The following is a 23,730-nucleotide window of genomic DNA, read 5'->3' as shown; positions in this document are numbered from 1 at the left end:
GATGGACGAAGCTCACAAGTCCCGATATTCTATCCACCCTGGCTCAGATAAAATGTATCATGATTTAAAGGCACTTTACTGGTGGCCGAACATGAAAGCCGACATTGCCACCTACGTGAGCAAATGCTTGACTTGTGCCAGAGTCAAAATAGAATACCAGAAACCATCTGGCCTACTACAACAACCGGAACTCCCAATGTGGAAATGGGAACACATCTCAATGGATTTTATCACGGGTTTACCTAAGACACCGACGGGATGCGATACCATCTGGGTGATCGTTGACCGGTTGACTAAGTCTGCACACTTCTTAGCGATTAAGGAATCGGACAAAATGGAAAGACTGACTCGCGTCTACATGAAGGAAGTAGTGTCTAGACACGGAGTGCCTGTCTCAATTATTTCTGATCGAGATTCCCGTTTCACTTCGCACATTTGGAAGTCGCTGCAAAACGCACTAGGCACCCGTCTTGATATGAACACAGCATACCATCCTCAGACGGATGGGCAAAGTGAACGAACTATTCAGACCCTGGAGGATCTGTTGCGTGCATGCGTGTTGGATTTCGGAAAAAGTTGGGAACCTCAATTACCTTTGGTAGAGTTTTCGTATAATAACAGCTACCACGCAAGCATTAAAGCAGCGCCGTTTGAAGCGCTGTACGGACGGAAGTGTCGATCACCACTCTGCTGGGCAGAGGTGGGTGACAGCCAAGTCACTGGTCCGGAACTGGTACTCGAAACTTCGGAAAAGATTGTTCAAATCCGAAATCGCATGGCAGCAGCACGAGATCTCCAAAAGAGTTACGCCGACAAGCGCCGAAAACCTCTCGAATTTCAAGTGAATGACCAAGTGTTACTTAAAGTCTCACCTTGGAAAGGTGTGGTTCGCTTTGGTAAGCGAAACAAACTCAACCCACGATATGTTGGTCCCTATCGAATAACTGAGCGCATTGGTCCGGTGGCGTACCGACTGGACCTACCAACGGAACTCAGTGGCGTACACAATGTATTCCACGTATCCAATTTGAAGAAATGCCTAACCGATGAGACTCAAGTAGTCCCTTTGGATGTACTGCAAGTTGATGAACAGTTACGTTTCATTGAGGAACCAGTCGAGGTTTTGGATTGGGAAACCAAAACGCTCAAGCACAGCAAAATTCCAATCGTTAAGGTTCGTTGGAACTCGAGACGTGGACCGGAGTTCACGTGGGAACGCGAGGATCAAATGATGAAAAAGTATCCTCACCTTTTTGAAGGGCTGACCAAACACCGAAAACCGCGAAACCCGGCAAACCGTCAGAAATCACAGGAGGTATGAATTAAATTTCGGGACGAAATTTCTTTCTACTAGGGGATGATATGACAAACTGAAAATTTTTCTTACTTTTTCAGACACTCATCACGATTTGACTCAAATTTTCGGGATATGACAAACTGAAAATTTTTCTTACTTTTTCAGACACTCATCACGACTTGACTCAAATTTTCGGGACGAAAATTCTTTAACATGGGAATGATGTGACAATCGTCGATTTCAGGTTAACTCCGTTAACTCAACTCCGTCAATTCAAACTTAAGATCATTGAATCTATAACGCACACTTCATTACATTTAAACTAGGGTTTAAATGACGCTTAACACTTACTACATGTGTAGTCTTTCGGGAATTGCACCGAAACGCAAACGAGTTGACACAAACGATTGGTGAATAAACGAAAAACATCAAAACAGTAATTATGTGATAATTATGTGTTAGACTTATGTGTTACGTGATAACATCGTTATAAACACTAACTCAAGATGTAAACAAGTTAGTTTAAGCTAGATAAGTAATACTTAGAAGTGGAGGGGCCAAAGTGTAACATAGTATTATTATAAATAATAATAATAAACCCTAACTTGTTATTTCTCTCCCTACACAAACCGATCAGCCCCCCCCCCCTGGCTCCTTGGCTGCCGTCGACATACACACACATACATACAACCAATTTCAAGCTTTTGATTCAAGATTAAGGTGCTAGGAAGGTATAATCAACTATCCTATGCATCCTTTATACTTAATCTTGACTTTTATTGGGTTAATTACAAACCCTAGATGCCGATTTTTATATGTTAGTGTGTTCATATGATTTTGTTTGATTTGATGATGTATTGATGATGATTTGATAACTAGAATTGATATTGTTACATGTTAATTGTTGTGTCTTTGATTTGAGTTCAAACAAAAACCCTAACCATGTATGTAATGTGTAATTGATATGCATGGATAGTGATTATGGAGTCTAGAGTGTTATATGAATGAATTATGGTTCATAGATAGTTAATATGTTGAGTTTGGATGCAAACAGTTTCTGGACAGATTGTGTTATTGATGTTTAACTGACTGTAACGAGGGGTAAATGTGAAAATTGGTTGAGATTATTCATACTACAGTAAACTAGGTTGAGTCTAGTTTCTAAAGAATATAAATTTGTAATTTTTGGACAAGTAAAGGTTAACTTTTATGATTTTACAAAAACGTTGTGCAAAGCTGAGTTGTTATACCTGCTGTTAGGTTGTTTTGTAAATGTTATATCTCATGAACTACGAGACCAATTGGGTTGGTTCCACTTCTGGAAGTTGACTTGTTGAGTTAGGAACCTAACCCAAGTGGTCTTGCATTTATTGGATTTTTCGTTTAACGGGAATTTCAAATAACATTCTGTTGCGCATGAATTTGACTGTTATGAGTTTGCTGTAATGATTTGATGATTGTGAGAAACCTATGTGGAATAAAAATATAATAAAATATGTTATGGAAACCTAAGACATATATGCTTTTGTGATGATTTTTGGTAAATTAATTGTGATGCTATGATCGGTGAGATAGTACAATCTTTCAAGTAGAATTTCTGTCTCGGTGAAACTAGCTGCTGAATCTTGTGAAAATGCATGAAACATGATACTTGCTATATAATTGTTATGTTTTGACCAAATTGCCCTTGCGGTGAATAATTGCTAATTGATTGTCATGATTTGACCAAATTGCCCTCATGGGGAATAATTGCTAGTTAATTGTTATGTGTTGACCAAATTGCCCTTACGGGGAGTAATTGCTAGTGATGTACATTATGAATACATGACACGTAAATAATTGCTTACACATGTAACGTATCACAAATACACTTGTTAAAGTCACACACGATTCACAAACGAAACACGAAACATGTTGTGTGCATAGGTATTATGTGCCGGGTCTAGAGACTCGATAATATTCCGACACTTAGAAAAATCTCTTTGTTGTTTTAGAACGCTAGAGAGAGTTTTTCTGTGACGCGCATCTTGGTTAATTATTTTGGGAATACTTCGCAAACAGTGAGTTTCACTTTCCCCTTTAAACTTTTAAACGCTTTTCACTTGGGGGAGATAACATACTCCGAAACGCATTTAAGATTTTGTTAATATAGATTATATATCACTTGTAAAGACTAAGTGGCAAACGCAATAACTAAAGTCCTTCATTCACATCGAACCGGTTAATATTTGGATAATAGCGAGTCACTGTTGAGTAGTACTACTGGGTTTGACAAACCCCACCCAACGCTAAACTCGACTGGAGGTCGAGTGGGTGTAATCTTGGCTAAACACATACCATGGTCTGGATGACCTGGTGGCAAGGCAAATGATAAACAGTCAGCTTCGGTGTCGAACACTTAGTGATACTTGTTTTATAGGCTAGCTACCTATAGATATATAATTGACATAACACTATCTGGTAACGCAAAACGCTGTAACGCAAAACGCTGTAACGCAAAACGCTTAACGCAAAACGCTGAACGCAAACGCTAAACGCTTTATTTTATATAAACTTGTGAACTCACCAACCTTGTGTTGACACTTTTTGTATGTTATTCTCAGGTAGGCGAGGCGGGCGCGCGGTTTAGGATCATGCATTGCTTGAAACACTTTTAACTATGCAAACTTATTTTTAACTGTTATCATTGGGTTTTAAGTCGTCCTGCGTGACGTAACATTGTTTTCTATAGTTTTACGCTTCCGCATTTAATTACTCGTAAACGTTTTCATGGTTTTGAAACTTTGTTTTATGGTTTGATTATAACTAATGATTCCGATCCTGTTAGTTCACACCCTCTGACGGTAAAACTCCGTTAGTGGATTTTGAGGGTGTGACATGTTCATACCTGCCTTCCTTGACAATACGTGCAATCTCCGAAGAGCGTTCACGTACCATCATCATAACATACATACATTATGCATACATCATATATTCATACATACATCATATCTCTCGTCATACTTATCAATCATATCTTAACTACCACCTGACGGTTCATGCAATATCCGAAGATCGTTCACGCACCGTCAAGCAATCATCATACGTAAATCATACAAGGCATACACTTATCACTTAAGATAAGTGTATTCACTATCACATCGAGTATACACACAGCCCCGAAAACATAACAAGGAAGTGGGGCTAGAAACTCACCTGAATCCTGTTACGCTCTCCGTTAATCGGTATTCCCTTCTTGAGTTGTGCACGGCTAACTGTATAATATTTACACGTATCAATTAACTACTACTACTCATGTTGTATTTCTATCTTTATATAACCCATAACGAACGGGGGTCCGGGGGCAGCGCCCCTGGCAGCGGGGTCTAGGGGCGGCAGCCCCTAGCAGGGTCCAAGGGGCAGAGCCCCTGGCTGGGGTCGAGCTGGCAGGTCAGCTTGGAAAAAATTTTATTTCCATTAACTGTCGTAACACATTTTCCATTAACATTTGAATCGTTAATTAATTTGCTACTTAAAAGTTCAAGGGCCTAATTGTAATTAAAACATTATTTTCTAAGTCTAGGGACTGTTCTGTCATTCTTTCAAAGTTCTTATTTGTTAAGATGCTCTTTAGCGAATTGGTGTTCATTCGTTACTTCTGTCCTTCATAACGAACTGGCTAATATGTTACTTCATAACGAATTGGCCTTTTTAGCGAATTGGACCCTCATAGCGAACCAGTCCTCATAACGAATCAAACCTTATAACGAACTGGTCGACATACGAATTGGACTTAACGAACTGAAGCTAGTTCGTCAGTCTTTCCTTAACGAATTAGTACACGAATCAAAGCTAGTTCGTTATATTCCCTTAGACGAATCAGCTAGCAAATCGCTTCTAATTCGTCAATTACTCCCTAGCGAACTAGGGTTAGGTCAGGGGATGTCAGAACATACCCTGACACCCGTAACCTCGTATTAATTTTTCCGGCGCCGCCATTGCCGGAAAGCCGCCGGAAAAGCGCGAACTCACCGGAAAAACGAGTTTTAACTCGTTTTTCGCCGTTTTTCGCCCCGTTCGATCCAGATCTGAGCTAGGGTGATCCCTAAGCTCATCATAGGTTCGGTTTATACCCGATTCCACCCGGATCTCGTGATTTAAGCGGTTAAACGGTGTCGGCTCGTCGTTTCGCAACTATATCTAACGGGTTAAGCTCATACAATATAATACTATCATTACCTCGGGTCGGTTCTCGGTTTCCTTCTTGATATCGGTTTAGAGAGAGAGAGAACTAGGGAGAGAATCTTAAGTGTGTGTTTTGGATGGTGTAAGGGATATGTGTAAATGAATTAAATGGAGGATTATGGGTATATATATTTTTTTGATCATGGGCTTAAGCCCATGGTCTTTCCTTCATTCCTCCATAACCCAAGTCCATAACCAATATCCATGTACCCAACACAAGTCCATCTCGTATTCTATTCAACTAAACCGATAACGACCCGTTATAAAATAAACGAACTTTATTTTATTAATATAACCGAAAGTAGGATGTTACACCGGGTTATAACATCTCATTTAATTGTGAAACAATTTATCATCAAACCATAAATATATTATTAATTTTCATACAATAAAAAAATTCAAAAAATAATTAAATATTAGAACAAACAATATAAAACACCCCCCGTAATATGGGGGATAAAAACTAGTTTATTTATAAAATAAAAAGGCAACCGAATCATATCGTTTAGTTCGCTGAACTAGATCCATAGGAGATTCAACAAAAAGAATAAAAATGAAATGCAACCATTATTCTTATGCTGTGAGAATATGTGCACAACTAGATCCCATATCGATTACAATGTTATATCTTGATGACATGCAAACCATGTGACATGTATAATATATCCAGGCTTGAAAGAGATGCAAATGATGTGCAAGTTAACATAGGCTTCCCGAATCACACATTTTAAGTACGCAAGTAGAAACCATTTAGGCCAGCCACACATAAGCATCCCTCATTAATCGACCAGTGGTGTATATATTCCATGGTAAAGGTCAATAATCGTAACAAACACCTTTTCCTTGCTAACTCATCGCTAAATACCGAGAAATTGCCTTTGTTAAGGTGTTAATGAATTGAGTTTCGAGCTACTCAAGTTAATCAATTGACTTATTTGAATTTTGAAGTACTACCATTTGATGGAAAGAACAAGATATTGTAAAACAACATACACCACCTTGGCAAATGTCCACCACCAAAACATTCAATATATTAAAAGAAAAATACCAACCAACCAAGTGACCAACACATCCCCACCCATACATAAGCAAATGCACAAAAATAGGTCTTAAAAGTGTTGTAAACATTTTTGTATTAATCTGATTAATTCAAACTTTAATATGATTAAAGTTAAGCATCACTCTCGCATACACTTTCTATATATATATAAGAGATAATAATAGAAAGAAAGACTTCAAAAAAAAAAGAAAAAGTTAGGGTTAGGTATTGATGATGAACAGAAGGAACAGCTCTGGTGGAGGTCAAAGTTCTTTAGGGTACTTGTTTGGTTCTGATGAATTAGGCCAACAAAATGATCAATCTAAAGCCTCTTCTCCACCGGTTCTTACACCACCATATGGCACCGACGACATGGAAATGAAGTCACCGGTAAAAGCCCCAACTCCTCCTCCTATCAAGAAAGATGGAACCGGTACCTCCCCTAAGAAATATATCTATCATGGAGATGGTGATAAGTCTAAAGATTTTCTAGTGACAGTAAGTTTTTATATATTAATTTATAATCTTTTAAACATATTTTCTTACCCCTTTTATAAAGTATTGATTGATCGAGCTTTACCGATGATTATAGGGCCGTCCATCGACAAAGGTCAAGTCTGTTCCTGGTGGAGATTCATCTCTTGGCTAATTGTTTGGAGATAAGTAATTAATCATGATCTCTATAATTATAAACTTAGCTATTTGCATCTAAAAAATAAGTCAAGATAGAATTCGTAACTATGGATGGAGCTTGAAATCGAAACCTAATGGATATTGATATCAGTTCCGGCATGATGGAATTGCCCAAAACATATAATTTCTTATGGTGATAACTAAAGATGTTTAGGGTTATAAGGTGTGCTTCTTGTTTATTTATATTCAGTTTAACACAAATTATGTGATATATTTTTGTTAGTATATTATTTGTAATAAGTGTGTGTACTTTATCAAATGTAATGCAATTACTTGGATTTTGGAATTGTTCTTACTTTGAAATTCTCAGAATAACTTGTTTTGTTTGATATGAATCTTTTTACATATAAGGGCCAAAATAATAGAAGCTTATACATGGATCGAGAATTATATATATGCAATCTTTCCCAGATTATACTTTTAATGATTGAAAGCGGGCTCTTAAATGTTTTGAGGTGCATCACTTGACAATCTTCAATTATAGTTCAGTATTAAGGATTCAATCATGAAATGTTTATACGAGTTTAGATCGAGTCCAGGTTCTTTTGCTGCTATTTTGGCACAATCTGAAGGATATAAATGATCTTGAATTACTGATTCCAGGACAAGAACTGTTTAGTAATTGCACGTCTTTGGAGACGCGAAATGAAAATTAAATATCAATATGATCATATATATGTTACACACTCATGTGAAAAGTTTGCATCTTCTAATCGCTACTTATGCATATAGTGTCCTAAAATTGATATGATAAAATCGGGGCTTAATTTATTGGTTAGGACATGTAGATGTAGTTATCGGTATATGTGGTTCCGCATCTCACAACTTCCGTAGATCACTTAGCTAGTTAGCCTAGGCCATTCTGCTTCTCTGATGACTAATATTCGATTAAAAGACTCACTTCTTATATTTGTGAATGGCTAACTCGATCTATACAAATCCAATTATTTATATTTGTGAATATGTGATAACGAGCTACAAAGATCTCAATTAATAACCTCCAATATTTGCTGCATATGCAAACAAATTACCATGCGCCCATGAATACATTAATGCATAAATGGGCGTCACTCCATGGGTTTAGTTACATCTGGACGACGATCGCCTACTTTTAGATTCCGAGTTAAAATTTCATGCATGGCTCTATCTCTATATATACTTTTCAGGTGAATTTACTAATGATCGACCTCAGTAAATTTGAAAAACATCACTTTACCTAAAATTGATTCATTCATAATATCATATAGCTATAGCTAGTCAAACAAATTAAAAAAGCATGGTACAACCTTGTACCAAATAATTCTTCAATTATATATCCCTGAAACAACATCCGCCATTTTGGATCATTGTCTACCACCAAAACATTTAAACTAAAGAAACAAAAGCAGCCAACCAACAAATCCCCACCACCACCTAAGCAAACACAGAAATGGAATAATAGAAAGTGTTGATAAATATGATAAACTTAAATTTAAAAATAATCAAAATAATTAAGAACATCAATTTGTAGAAGGTAGGTTTCCCTCATTTACTTTTACATTTTATATGGGTTATGATATATATCGGTCTCGGTTGGTTCTGATGTTTTAGGGGAACACAGCAAATTCAAAGCAGTATTTTCTCTTGGCTACTTGTTTGGAGATAAGTGATCAGGATATCTTTATCATGAACCCAACCAGACATATTCATAAAATACAAGGTAGAGAATTTGTATCAATCAGAGCTAAAAGATATTGAATTCATTTTCCAACATAAGATGTTCTGTCAATAATCTCAGTCTGATCCCACGGCTTATGTTTTGTGGCTAACAGATAGATCGAATGAGAATGTTAATTTAATTAAGGTTTATAAGAGTGTGCTTGTTTGACTGTATTTAAGTTTTGAAGTTATATGAATATGTAAGTAATTAAGAGAATGTATTGTTTGACTGTATTTAAGTTTGTAATGAATGTGTGCACATATTATTAGTATTATGAAAAAAAAAGAACAGAACTTTGCTGTCATGACTCATGACATGCATGCTTGCTTATTTATCTATTTGGTACTTCATAAAATGATGTGAAAATAATTTCTTGAGAACAATCACTACATAATTAAAAATAAAAAATAATTTGTTCGTAATTTGAAACAATTATTCTTTATTAATTCTGACAATTATTTTGACCAAAACATATGATTTCTGGTGCAATTTTTGTTAGGTTGTTGAATTATCAAATTTATAATGCAATATTTAAGGATTTAAAGTTACGAATATGAACACGCAGATTTAGAATCCCAGATGTTTTAATGCTTCTTTTTTTCTTTGTTATTTTATTGTTATTTTGGATCACAATTTGAAGAAATAATGCGAAATCGCAAGCAACATCGTAACTTGAAGAACATTATAGTAAGGGTGGTACAGTTCATGATGGCTGGCGGCTTGAGTCGGCTAGCGAGGAGCTGAGTTACCGGTTTGGCTCTCTCCTAGTCTAAGCGCGCAAATGACACCATCTTAGCTTAATCCTTCTCTTTAATTAGTCTCCTATGTAACCTTGCTAGTTTGTAATTGGTGCCAGGTTATTATTCTTTGGAAAATGGTTAGGCAGAAATTGTGTTTACAAGAACCTAAAGAGGGGTATGTGTCATCCTCGCGTGGGTTTTGCCAATTTTTGAGAGATTGAATAAATTTGCCCACTTCAGAAAAGTCATGGTCACAAATCTCAATTTAATTTGGAGATTTTACCTTATTATAAATATGAACAAATTTGAATTAGTCCACCGCTTGAAAATGCTTGAGAAATGAATCACAAGTGCGAAGCTTCGTAATTTCCCCTCCCTTTCGTCCAAGCTTCGTCAGTTTTTCATTTGTTATTACTTATACATATAGTAATTATATGTGTGAATGTTTTGTTGATGTGCAACAAAGACAAATATTATTGCTACATGTTTTGTAGCTAACACCATAACGTATAAAGAAACAAAGCCAACCAAGCGAAAAGGCCCACCTTTACAAAAATGGGACTCAAAACAAGCATACCCTCTCAATGGAACCCCATTACATGTCTTTTATCTATAATGTGAAAACGTCCTCATTATTTTCAAGATAGACAAGACATGCTCATGATCATAGAAACAAAATGTCAATTAATTAGTTCGTTAACTCCAACTTAAGTATAACATCCTAAGTTAAGTAATGAGGATCTTTATAAATTCTAAAAGCAATAAGCTAGGGATAATATATATCTTGCATTGAAATATATATTATGGGAAACTAGTTTTTTACCCGGCGCAACGTAGTAAACCTCGGATAGTGGTAAAACCCAAATGTTGTCGGCCCAAGCATTGGGCCGGTAGAGTGACGTCAATCGGTAAAACACTAGTGTTGGAAAAAGCCGTTCGTTGTCGACCTCGAAACTAAAACAAAAAAAACACACAAAAATTGTCGTTCGTCCGGTTTTCTTTACATTCGTTACGATGACTGAACTAAAGAAACATAAACAAACTATGTGGACCCGTTCGGTGCCGTCAAGTGGCCGAGTAAGGCACTTGCGGCACCAAACTTTCTATTTATTATATATAATAATATCCGGTTAGATCCTTGATGTTACTCCTAAAAGCTTCTGACTAAAAACCATTACAGTGGAAACTAGTGACCATTTATACCATCGCTAGATTTGTGACGAACTTTAGACTAGAGGTCCGAGGATTGTGACTGGAGGCATTTGCAATGGGAGAGATTTAGGATGCGTTCTTCAACCTTCAATTGGTCTTTTACTTTTTTTTTTCCGAATGGAGTATGTAACTTTGTGACCAATGTCTTTAAGCCGTAACTCATTAGCTATCGGACTTGTTTGTCATATACTCCGTCACAAGATTAGCGACGGTTGTACATCGCATGACCATCAGAGAATTAGCTAAAATTTGCCCATAGTATAATTCGGCCGAATGACCTTTTGGTGATCAAAGCGCATATCATTTATAAAATGAATTAATTACTCAAATGCTCTACGTGATTTGCACATATTATATAATATATTGTTCCCGGTCATTGGAACTAACTTTTGAATGAATTATAACCATTAGATTGGTCTGAGATGAAATCTGGACCATTTAAAATCCAATATTTTCTTCTAGAAGCAGAGGTTACTACCGGTTACTTAGATGCAGTTTTGTGTTCCAGTTCCTTTTTCTCCTGCGGCATTCCAGTATCCTCTCTCCCACGTTTAGGGTTTTATTCCCTATTTAACACCCTTTTCTTCATCACAATTTCATTTCTTAAATAAAATCGGTTACGAGTGCTGAGCATGGAATCGCTCTTCCTTTTGTTGTGGCGTGGAATGTTGCTCAGACATCAATCAAAGCAGGTCTGTACTATTTCGAATTGTTATTTGATTTGTGACGATTAGGTGGTTTTAATGTGATTTTGCTTTATATGGTTATGTAATTGAAGAGGTGGAGGAGCAAGCGGCGAAGAGTTCATGTTTCGTTTGGGGGATTTATTAAGCATATTGTCTCATAGAGCTTGACGGTAATTAAAAATGCATTTATTCAAGGTGTTCTTGAAGTAGTAGGTTATTTTTCTAATCATGATTCAGTGGCAAATAGGGGCTTTTTTGATCCAGGCCATAAGGCTTTTAAAGGTACTAACTATCATCAAATTGTTCATCACTTGAGAGTCTTCTTGTAGCATTATGCTTATTTATATGCTTTATATTCTTCAATTATTGAAATTGAATTCCCTACTTTTGCCTGCAGATTAAGTTGGAGATATGTGGCGTGCCATCTCACAAATTTACAACTGTTTGCTTTACTATTGACAAACTAGACAAGCAATCTTTCGAGCCGATTAAAATGAAATTGGTTGGTGATTTGATTTAAAATTCATCACTCTTATTATTCCATCTCTTATTGTTATTAGATTTTAGAGAAGGGATTAAATGCTGAAATAGTGGAGAATGGTTAGAAGTTATCATTAGAATTTAAAAAAGAAGGAAGTGAATATTGGAAAAACAATTCATCAAATCAAGCATCGAATGATTTAGAGAATTTCCAAGCTTTGGACAATGCAAAATGTGTGAACACAGTGGTTCTTGATTTGAAGTTTAGCAAGAGGATTTGATTATTACAGTGGTGTTATATATGAAGCTGTTTTCAAAGGTACTACACAGGTCTCAATTTTATATTTTCATTTTCTTCGTTTGCATCATATAACCATTTTGACTATATCTTATGTTTGGATTTTCAAGGTTAGTTCAAGTGCTGTGGGTGGACACTATGATAATCTTATTTTTTTATTATTAATTTTTATTTTATTTTTATAAAAGACATGTGTATGCATCGATGTCAGTTTTTACAATAATGGAAGAAGACTAAAAAGATAGGAACTGGGGTAAAATGAAAAACAAGAGCAAATCATTTGTTAGTCTATATTTCGCTTCGGGCCTCATTTTAAAACATGTCTGTGTGGTTTTGAAGATGGGTCGAGCCAGTGAGCATACTTCGGAATGACTTATTGTTAGCAGTTAAACTAAAACTGGTGAACACGTGTTGGGATGCCAAGCAGAGTTCATGATGAATAAAAGGTTGTTCAAGCACTTTGACCAAGCCAAAGAGTTTGGGATCCCGAGAATGGTGATTGTAGGTGATATAAAGGAATTAAAGAATGAATTGTATAATTTTGTTGATAAGCTTAAAAGACTTATTCACACTGATTTATATTGGGTTTTATATATTTAATGGATGGTCAACTTTTTCGTATTGAATACAGTTGGGAATAATTTGTTATTGTGTGTTTAGTTTGAAGGGTTTAAGGTTGACTTGTGTTGGTTAGCTTATGTTTTCCGGTGGCTTTTCCCTCCTCTTAATCATAAAAAGGCAAAAATGAGATTTATGAAAATATGCTGTCAAAAACTAAGTCTTCCAAAACCGGCCGGTCGGGCCTGACTCTAACTGCTCAAAATGGTTTTGGTTTACAACGGGTTGTAAGTGGGTTGTAAGTAGAACGATTACAAGTCATTTTTAACTAAGTATTAATATTGAATTATTGATTCCGATCAAAATGAGTTATATGCAAAACGAATTTAAGTTAATATGGGCACTTAAAAAAAACATTAATTTGGTTCGGTAAAAATGGGTTGTTGACCAAAAATTAAGTTAAAATAAGTTATGGCCGACAATTATGTAAAGATTTCATATTGCTTATAAAGAATATTAAAAGTCAAAACTGTAAGGACAAAATGATAAAAGGAAATCATGGATCTCAAACGTTGGATTAGTTGGTTTGTAGTTAGTATTGTAAAATTGTTGTTATTCTATCTCTCTCATCACAACAAGATATAAAGATTGATACTAGTGGTGAATCGTCTGCTTAGTCACAACGGTGACCGAAGTGCCAATATCTCAGGGGTGACCGTGCTCAACACCTATAAAATATTTTGAACAAAATCGCAAAATTTACCCTGTTAAACGAAAAGCGGCAGTGATCAAGATCACCCCTGATCCCTCTTATACTACGCCCCTGGTTGATTCGTTTCAGCACCACCTTATACTTTTCTGCGCATCCTTTTTAAGCTGTGTACTAATAGGTCAGTTTTGTATTCACGTGTTAAATGCATTGTACTTTTATTTTAAACAAATACTAATTTTTCTAGAATGTATATTAATATGTTTATGACATAATGACATTCAACTGCCCGGCCACCGGACGGGTATAAAACTAGTTGCACGTTTGCTTCCCACGTTTCTAAAATTACATATTTGCTCTCCAACAATTTATAAAACGTAACACAGATGCATCTTGAAGTGGGTAGACGTAAGTTTTTCTAGTAAAGTGCCTAAACACACAAAAAAAGTCGCCATTCTAAAAAAATTGAACAAATCTGTAACATCGTGAAAATTTCGGATCAAAATTAACAAGTATTCAAAGTTCAAGGACTAAAATGAAAAATCTGATTTCTTGACCCATCGCGATACGCGATGGATCAAAAGACAATCTATCGCGTATCGCGAAGGGTTTGTTACAAAACCCAAGAATGGACGGTGGCGAGATACGCGATACCCCAAGGCCTCAAGGTCATCGTGTATCGCGATGACGTGGTCTGACAGGCATGGCACGTGCCCCGCCACGTGTCCCCACGTGGCACTGCGTAGTCAACACACGTGGCAAAGCTATATGGCGAATCATCAAGCCTAGTCGTGATACGCGACGACCTTCTCTTGGCTCATCGCGTATCGCGATGCATTAAAGTAATAATTAAAAGATCCAGTAATCCATCGCTATACGCGATGGATCCTAAACAAGAGATTAGCGGCTATAAATAGGGCCACCAGCCCCCTCACTCATCACACAAATCAGTTTACACATCACTCTCTCACTAGAAACCTCTCTCTACCTCTATAAGCGTGCCACTGATCCTCCTCGTAATCTGTGCCCAAAACAAACGATACCTCGAGTGCGTGCAACAAACCGACGGCATTGCGTCGAAGTGCGCGCCATCAAGAGACGAGCCGACGTCCGCCTCGAAATGCGTGCCGACAAGTTAGGAAAATATAAGTCAACCAAGGTAGGGATAATGCCCGAATAAAATATTAATATAATATTAAAAGGCTTAAACCCTAGTCGAGGGTATACTCGATACCTCGAGATTTAAATAAAGAAAATATACAAAGAAAAATATTAATAAGAAATATGTAATTTAAAGATAATCTTTGTTATTAATATTATTATTGTTTAAGTTTCTTAAATGATAAAAGAAATAAAGTATACGTTTCTTCGAGAAGAAGAAACGTAGTATTAGAAAAGTAAACAAATAATGCTAAAGGTTAACCTAGTAAAATAAAGAAAGGATATTTTAAACTAAAGGTTTCAAAGAAAATATACTCGAGATAAAGATTATACAAAGGAGACTAAAAGTCTTAAGCCAGATTAAAAGACCTAGTAATAACAAAAGGTTATACTCGTACTATAAGTCCGAGATATCTAAAGAAAGAATACTCGATCAGTGAAGTGAAGATGATCATTTGAAAAGGTGAATACGCCCAACTTTTATAACTGGTATTAATCGAGTCAAACAAATTAATTACATGAGATTACGTATCTCTAAAAAAATTATGCACAAAAGTAATCGCTGGCCCTCAGGCTGTCGTGTACATTTGTTTGAATCCTTACATATGTGGAAGATGGTTGGCACACCGCACCACACCTGTTTATATGCCTCCGCCACGATGGGTCGGACCTAAGTGTCACATCCCGACCAAAGACGACGGAATATGTCGGGATGTAACGATTGCCCATAAGCGCATGACACTGATTAAAGCGACAATATTTAACAAACCCATTTAATTTCATACCATCGAAATGTCACATAACAATACTCATAAAATAAATATAACAAAATATAGCAAATCATATATAGTTCATTTTGCTAATATCCTAAAGGTCTTGATGACGTTTTCTCCAAACTCCATAATCAACCTAAATGCAAACCCGTAAAATTTCATAGAATAAAGTTTATCAACACAAAGGTTGGTTAGCAATTCATAGTTTTGAGCATATAGTAGATAATAAGAAAAGCCACAATCTTGTATACGAAACAATAAATAATAGCAATGAATTGGATAAAAAGTGAGGTCACTAATAAGAATACATTAATGACACCTTGCTATAAGAGGATGCCAAATAGTCTAGGAACTATAGTTATCGTTATTAAGCATACATTAACGACACCTTGCTATAAGGGGATGCCAAATAGTCTAGGATTTATAGATCAACCAACCAAAGCGGTAAACACGTAAACACATGAGCATGTAAGCATAGAACACCAAATCGAGCACTTATTTAAGTAAAGTATACAACAATGTTTGTGGTTTAAGACTCAAGTATAAAGCATTTTTAATTTGAATAAGTACGAAATGTCACCCCCAAAATGAAAGATGAAAAACGGGGTATGAAAGCACTCACTTTCAAGTAAGAAAACTTGATTGGAAAGACGGGGAAACGGTAGGTCGGAGTTTAACGAGCAATTCCTAAATAAGAGTAAAAGCCTTGAATTAGAAGAGTTGTTTTAGGAAAACTTTAAAATAAAAGTTAAGAATGTAAATAATTAAAGTTTAAGGTTTAAAATGTAAATAATTAAGAATTTATAACAATAGTCCTTTAAAAATATTAGTTTGCTCGAAACCAGGTTAAAGTATCTAGCCTTAATATTTACTCAACCTATGTGGAGTAATAAGGTGGGTAAAAATGCAAGAATACAAGTCCATTTATAATAAGATACTAAAACGGGTTTTATCGAGTGTTCGGGTTGTTGGTTCGGGTCTTGATAATTGGTCCAAACCCAAAGTCAACTTTCCAAAATATTAAATGTTATGAGATAACTCATAAAAATCAAGTAAGACTTAACAAAGTATGTAGCTCTATTGTTTTAGAACTAACAACGTCCGTTAAGCGAGTGTTCGGTTTTATCGGTCCAAACTTTGTTATGAGATCAAGTTGGATCCAACATTTTCAAGTACTTAAGAAAATAATTAAAATCAGTTTATAAAGTATTTTTAAAGATTTATACAAGTCTTGATAACTAAAACACACTTGTGTGTCTTAAGCGAGTGAAAATCGGCTTAGTTCGGTTTGGTTCGGTTTCCGTCTCACAATAAGTTCATAGATGGTTTCCACATGCCCAAATATCAAATGACTTGTATAATAATTTATAAATGATGATACTTAAGTTTTACAACAAAAAAGTTAACAATAAAGTCTTTAAACGAAAGTTCGGTTTTCGGTTCGGATCTTGTTTCGGGTTAAGACCGAGGTTAGATTTCAAAAACCCATAACCATAGAACTTATAAAAATGATTTTAGAAACTTAAATCTAACATAAAGCATGTTTAAACAATTACTTAACAAAAACTAGTAAACAAGTTTGGTTTACGGTTTGGAGCTATTTACGGTTAAACCAAGGCTAGACTTTTCAAACCCATAACCATGGAACTACATAAATATGATAAACAAACTAAAATGAGTAGAAGTTAGTCATGGTTAGTATATATAAACAAGTTATATAAGTGTATATATATATATATATATATATATATATATATCAAGAACACGAAGTCATTCATGAAGCCTTGCCTTACGAGGCCTAAAATTTAACCAACCGTGGCCGGATAAGTAACTACCAAAGGTAAAAAGGGGTGTATATTATATATATATGTTGTACCACCATATTCAAGTATTAATAAGACTACATAAGCTAATTAGAATGAAAGATTTAACTCAGTTTGAGTTTTGGAAGTCAAACCTTCAAGAACACTAAAATAACAACCTTAAATCTTTGAAGTTTGAGAGAGAATTTGGAGATGTAGCAGGGGAAAATGAAGGGAAATGGTGGTGTATATATAGGTTAATGTTGATGGTCAAATATGGGTGTGAGTTACAAGAGTTTTCATGCAAAATGGATCAAAACAAAACACAAAACAACAAAAATCTGTAGTTGCTGAACTGATGGCCATCGCGCCACGTGATGGGGCTTGGCCACCCCCATCGCGCCACGCTATGGCTGGTCACCAGATTTTCCAAAATCTTCAAAATGGTATAAATGGTCCCCTGAAGTTCGTTTTAAGCGTTTTTAAGGTGTTTTAAGGACCGAAAAGGATGTTTTCAAGACCCAACAAGTGTAAAACAATATTGTAACATAAAATTCATCATTTTGATTATATCATAAGCTTCGATTTACAAAACGGGTCAGTTTACATAATGAAAGATTACAAAACGAACACAAATCGAGACCCGAATTTGACGAATATCACACTAAGTTACGTCCGAGGGAGGGTAATCATGTGTATACATACTGATGGTAGCTAAGTAATCTCCAACGATGCGGTGTTTGCTGAGCGGTTTCTAGTAGAGCTTAAGTTTGTAATTGTGTTTTAGTTTTTAACTTGATTATTCCTAAGCCACGATGGGCCGAGACCTAAGTTATGTCTCGAGGGGTAATTAGGTAAATAAAATATATTATGCATTTGCTTATTCACCAGCATGTGTTGCCGACGTCTTTTCAAACTGTTTTACAGGTAATGAAGGTTAGTCGCTTGTAGAATCGAAGTTGACATCTAGGTGATCTAATGGCTCAGATCATTTTGTTAATGTTAAAACTTGAATGGTGGTTTTGTATAAACAAGTAAGCTTTTATAAACATTAAACGTGTATTTTATAATCTCGTATTTTGTTATGTAAATATTAATATTTTAATCCATGCAAGTATTTCCTTATTAAACCCGTAACTTTGATCAAATTACAAAAACGGTACGAATTGTTGGTCGCATGTCCAGCCATAAGTTGGGGGTGTGACAAAATCAACCAATTTTTCTTTGTTTTGTTGCATTTCCTTCCCCAAACCAGTACGTACATTCCAGCGACTATCACACACCCAAACATTCCCTCATTCGATATTCCTGTTGTCTTTAATAAAGCAAATTACGTTGATTCCTATTTTACCCTTAATGTATTTAGTGAATTGGTTAGTTAATAGTTGTTAAGTTTTCGTTTATTCATTTGTTTATAGCGTTTATGGGTATGTTTGGTAGGGAGCTTTTAGAAGTTTGTATTTCATTTTGGACATTCAATGAAATCGTTAATTTGTTTCTGAAACCACATGGCATCAGAACAAACTTTGTTCTTCTTATTTGTATTTATTACCCTCAATGAAAGAAAATTACGTTGATTCCTATTTTACCCTCAATGGTGCTCGATTCATCCAATCCTTTTGTATTTGTATCCATATGCCCATCCTCGCATGGTACAGTTGGAGGTAATATTCTTATGATGTATCATTAGACTATGTGTAGTGGAGGGTTATAAAACCGGGGGGGGGGGGGGGGTATTGTTGTAGCCCCTTATCACCCCAAAAAACCTCCAATTTGTCTCCCACTGGCCACTACGCATACTCTAACCTTCAATCAATAAAGCATATGCACGCGTTATTCATGATGAAAAACAAAGAGAAATTTATGTTGTTTCTATGTTTCCTTTGGAAACTGGATCTATGAATGCTTATTCTCAAGTTCAAAGTCAATCTTGTAGATATGAGAATAAAAAGTAAGTACGTTCAAGAAAACCAAAATAAACCAATCCGGTCTATCCTAATCTGAATCACTTATTCGAATATTCGGATTCGATTCGGATATGGACATTTTGAAAGTTCGAATTATTCGGATATCCTTTAACCGAGATAAGCATATAACATGTTTTAATAGGGATATGGCCAACCCAACCCATTATATACTCAAGACTATTGATCAGCCCATTCACATCACCATATGGCAATATAAAATATTGGACATGCTTACTGTTCTAATTTTTATGAATTTTGATTGATTTATTTGGACTAATTTTTGTAGGCTGAAATTTGAATTAGTATTATAGACTAATTTGTATTTCCAGTTTTTTAAGTTTAATGCTACGCTAAACTAATTAAATGTTAGGAACCAAAAATTAGGAACAAATAAACAGGAACCAATGATTAGGAAAAATTGTTATTTGGTTTAGTTCAGATTTTGGATTCATCCAAATTGAATCTAAATAAGTTAAGATCGGATTTCGGATATGGTCCTAAAGATTTGAAATCTGAAACATCCGAACCGCATAAACAAATACACTATTATCCAATCCAATAAACACCCTTAATAAGAAGGCTGTTATTTGTTCACATTGTAAAAGAAATGGTCATCATGCAAGTAAATGTTATAGGCTATTGGCTTTCCTAAAGACTTTAAGTTCACACAGTCTAGACATGGTGCTGCTAATATGGCGGGGTGAAGGCGAAATGAATGAACAAAACCACACAAATCTTTTTACTTGTATTTGTAAGAAGTCAATAGGTACGTGATGTTTAGATGTCAATAACCGATCTTAGATTCGTAAGCGTTGCATCGTTTAGTGGTACATGTTCTAGGGTTATAAGAACTCACCAAAATCGAGTCTGAAAACACGATTCACAAGTGTATGCATGAACAATTTATCATCAAACAAGTTCATTGATTCAATTTTATGTTTCTTCATTTGATTTTTTGTCTGATTTACCAACAATTTTAAGAGTTTATTGATATGGTTTTTTTTTTGTTACAAAATAAATGTAGGATGTTTCAATTTGTTTACATTTACCATTCTTTTATTCCTATTGTTTTCAGTTTTCTTGTATTGCTCAACTTCTAGGACCAAGCTTTTAGTCTCTTCAAATGTTTGTTGTTGAATCCAAGGATGGGTTGTGAATCTCCTCAGGCTGTCTAGTTCCGCCACTACCTCTTTCATTGTAGGTCTATGCCGACCTTGTGGATGAAGACATCTTTTTACCAAATCAGCTAAAGCTTGTATCTGCTCAAGAGTTCCTTCACGTAATATTCGAGGTTCAACAATTCCATATAAACGGTTTTCTAAAACTGAATTGACAAAATATGTTGCTAAATTCTTTTCAACATTGGACCTATCAATACCGATTGGTTTTTTCCCAGTTATGATTTCTGCGAGAACCACTCCAAAGCTATATACATCACTTTTGTCAGTTAGTTGGCTTGTGTTAAAATACTCAGGATCCAAGTACCCTAATGTGCCTTGAATAAGAGTAGTGACTTGTTCGTGATCTAATGGGACTAACCTTGATGCACCAAAATCTGTAATTTTTGCAGTGTAGTTATCATCTAGTAGTATATTGGTAGACTTTACATCTCTATGTATGATTGGCATGATAGTTTCTGAATGAAGATATGCAAGTGCACCAGCAGCTTCAACAGCTACTCGCAATCGATTTTCCCATGATAACCAACTCATGCCACCCACTCTAGAATGAATGTGATGGAAAAGAGTGTTGTTAGAGACGAATTCATAAACTAGAACAGGGACTTCCTCTTCCAAGCAACACCCCAAAAGATTTACAACGTTTCGATGGATGACTTGTGTAAGGATCAAGACTTCATTTATGAACTGCTCTGCTTGGTTCCCATCCACTATTTTAGACTTCTTTATTGCAACCACACGTTTATCAGACAACACTCCCTTGTACACTACGCCATAACCACCTCGACCAATAATGTTCTCGTGAGCATAATTATCAGTGGCTTTCCGAAGTTGTGAAACGCTAAACAAAGTCATTGCCTCATGAGAACCTTGTGAATGAATCTTTTGTTTCAGTAATACACCCCCATTTTGCTCAAAGAACTTTTCTCGAAGTTTCATTAGCTTCTTCCTCCTTATACCATAAAAAATTCCCAATACACTGGATAGGATTGCTAATAGGCCAAACACCATTGCTACACGTGAATTGAAAAGGAAAAAAAGGTTCAATTAGTGATCATTAAACTTGGTTTCAGTGAACAGAATCTTGAAAAAATTATTTTTAAAGTTATAATAATTGTCATACACACATTATACTTTCATGATTTTTTTAATTTCTTTTTTATTTACCTATAATGAATATGGTTGAAGAAAATTTTGAACGGATAGTGTGTTGACAACCATTTGCTGTTGTTGCATCACCAAAAGATCCAAACGGACAAGTACAATTATAACTTCCTGGGGTATTTGAGCATTCACCATAGCAAGGGTTGGCTTGAGTATTGTCGCACTCGTTGATGTCTATAAAAATAGGAAAATGTAACAGCATTGTTAAAGAAAACATAAAACAACATAATTTATAATTATCTATACTATATTATAATATGTTTAAGAAATACGTGGTAAATTTTATTGAATTTAAGAGTTTTAAATTTGCAACTACTAGTGAGTACTAACTAGTAAACATTATTTAACATGCATATTCAATTCACTATATTATTTAATGTAACCACTAACAATTATTATTTAAATAATAATAATACCCAGTTATAAGCACTGTATAAGGCAAGTTGAGTTAGACGTTGAATTCGATTTAACTCTTACAAACACGTCAAGAAACGGGCCACCCACTAGTTTGACATAAAAGAAATTGTGTTTTAAAAACTTAAAAAAAAACACTCAAAAGTTAGAGCTGCATACTAAGATCCAAGCAAAACATAGTCACATTTGAATAATGCGAGAACGTATAGCGGTATAGGTACTTACGTTGTATTGGTTAGTAAACTAAAAATCGTTCACTTTTATTTCAAGAACACACTAGATTTTTTTTGGGGTCATGCTGACACCGACTCTTTTCTTGTTAAACTCTCAAAACCAGTGGCGAAGTTTGGACGACAACACAAGGGGGTAGGGAACTTAACATGTATAAAAATTTTCATAAATGAAGGGTGAGACCTGCTTAAAAGGACATGGAGTTTTGGACAGTTGGTAAGGTTTCTCCTCATTATCCTAGAGGTTGATGGTTCAAAATTCAATCCCACAAGATGCAGTATAGGTGATTTAATTACAGGAGTATTTAGGAGTAGGTTAGTTGTCATTAAAAAATAATTAACTTCATAATCAATGAAGTAGCCCATTATTTCAGGTAAAAAAGTCATAACACTTGCTATAAGTGTTGTGTTAGCCACTAAAAATAATTTGATATATATTTCAAAGAAACTAACCGTGGCAGCCTGGATCAAGATAGGGGTTACCATCGTAACCAGTGTTGCATCTACAACGATACCCGCCACCATCTACATCATAGCAAGAACTGTTTTCTTTGCATGCAGTAGACTTCGAGCAATTCCCATGAGGCGTGATTACCCAATCTATCACAACAGGAACAGTTGACTGTATCCTGTGCCATGTATCATTTGTATTTGATAGATCAGCGGTGCCCCTAAACTCGAAACTACCTTCCTCACCGAGAAACGCTAAGCCACACTTGTTGAAGGACCAAACGTCTGTGTGGTTTCGAAAGCTGTTAAGTGTAACATTATAGTAGTTTAGGCCCCTTGGTATAGATGTCTGGCAACAGCCTGATCCTGAGCATTGTCCATCATTAGGAACATCATCTGCTTTGCCACATACTCCCAAACAACCACTAGAAAAGTCTGTACCCTTTGTTCCTCTGATCAAAGCATAATCATCACACCCAAGGACTATGAACTTGTTCTTTTGGGAGAAAGTGAATCTACTTAACCCACTATACCATTCATATTCATTGTATAAAACTCCATCCTGGCCGTAGCACCTAAAAGAAGGCCAAGCGTGAACCCGGAGCTCTGAATCCGAAATGTTGTATATTTCTTTGTTGCTTGAACGGAGAAACAACTTTGGTTTCTCGTAGGACTTGTTACAAGTCACGTAGAACGAGTTGTCAAGGGTGTTGGATTTTATGGACGTTTCGGGTCAAGTCAACGTGACCGACCCGAACGTGACCCGGACAGAGTTACACCGGGGGTAACGAGATTATGGCCTACTTTAAATATTAATTAATTAGGCCCGACACAATCGATTACGCGGACTGGATATTCGTTAAAAGGTTGTGTTTGGTGTTTGAGCTTGTTTTGGCCATATGGTTGGTTCAAAAGTTGTAAAAAGGTTATTATTTAATTTTCGGTTTTCTTTGGCC

General features: G+C 35.7%; 2 protein-coding genes across 2 annotated transcripts; one reads left to right on the top strand and one right to left on the bottom strand.

Annotated features, from left to right (window-relative positions):
• Nucleotides 1-6,323: 6,323 nt before the first annotated feature.
• On the top strand, nucleotides 6,324-7,992 carry LOC143537631 (protein SPIRAL1-like 5). The gene is made up of 2 exons (XM_077031357.1): nucleotides 6,324-7,058; nucleotides 7,153-7,992. The coding sequence occupies exons 1-2, from the start codon at nucleotides 6,792-6,794 to the stop codon at nucleotides 7,207-7,209; spliced, it is 324 nt and encodes a 107-aa protein (XP_076887472.1). The 5' UTR covers nucleotides 6,324-6,791; the 3' UTR covers nucleotides 7,210-7,992.
• Nucleotides 7,993-13,603: 5,611 nt separating this feature from the next.
• LOC143537680 (wall-associated receptor kinase 2-like) lies at nucleotides 13,604-23,489 on the bottom strand (the record flags this gene model as incomplete). The annotated part of the gene is made up of 4 exons (XM_077031397.1): nucleotides 13,604-13,654; nucleotides 20,388-21,529; nucleotides 21,684-21,854; nucleotides 22,778-23,489. Coding segments are annotated over 4 exons (2,076 nt in total), but the record flags the coding sequence as incomplete, so codon positions are not given.
• Nucleotides 23,490-23,730: the final 241 nt, after the last annotated feature.

This window comes from Bidens hawaiensis, unplaced genomic scaffold (genome assembly GCF_021521415.1).
Source record: "Bidens hawaiensis isolate Kalapana, Puna unplaced genomic scaffold, B.hawaiensis_p1.1 tig00011271_1, whole genome shotgun sequence".
Lineage (NCBI taxonomy): Eukaryota > Viridiplantae > Streptophyta > Magnoliopsida > Asterales > Asteraceae > Bidens > Bidens hawaiensis.
This window is presented reverse-complemented; position numbering and strand designations above follow the sequence as displayed.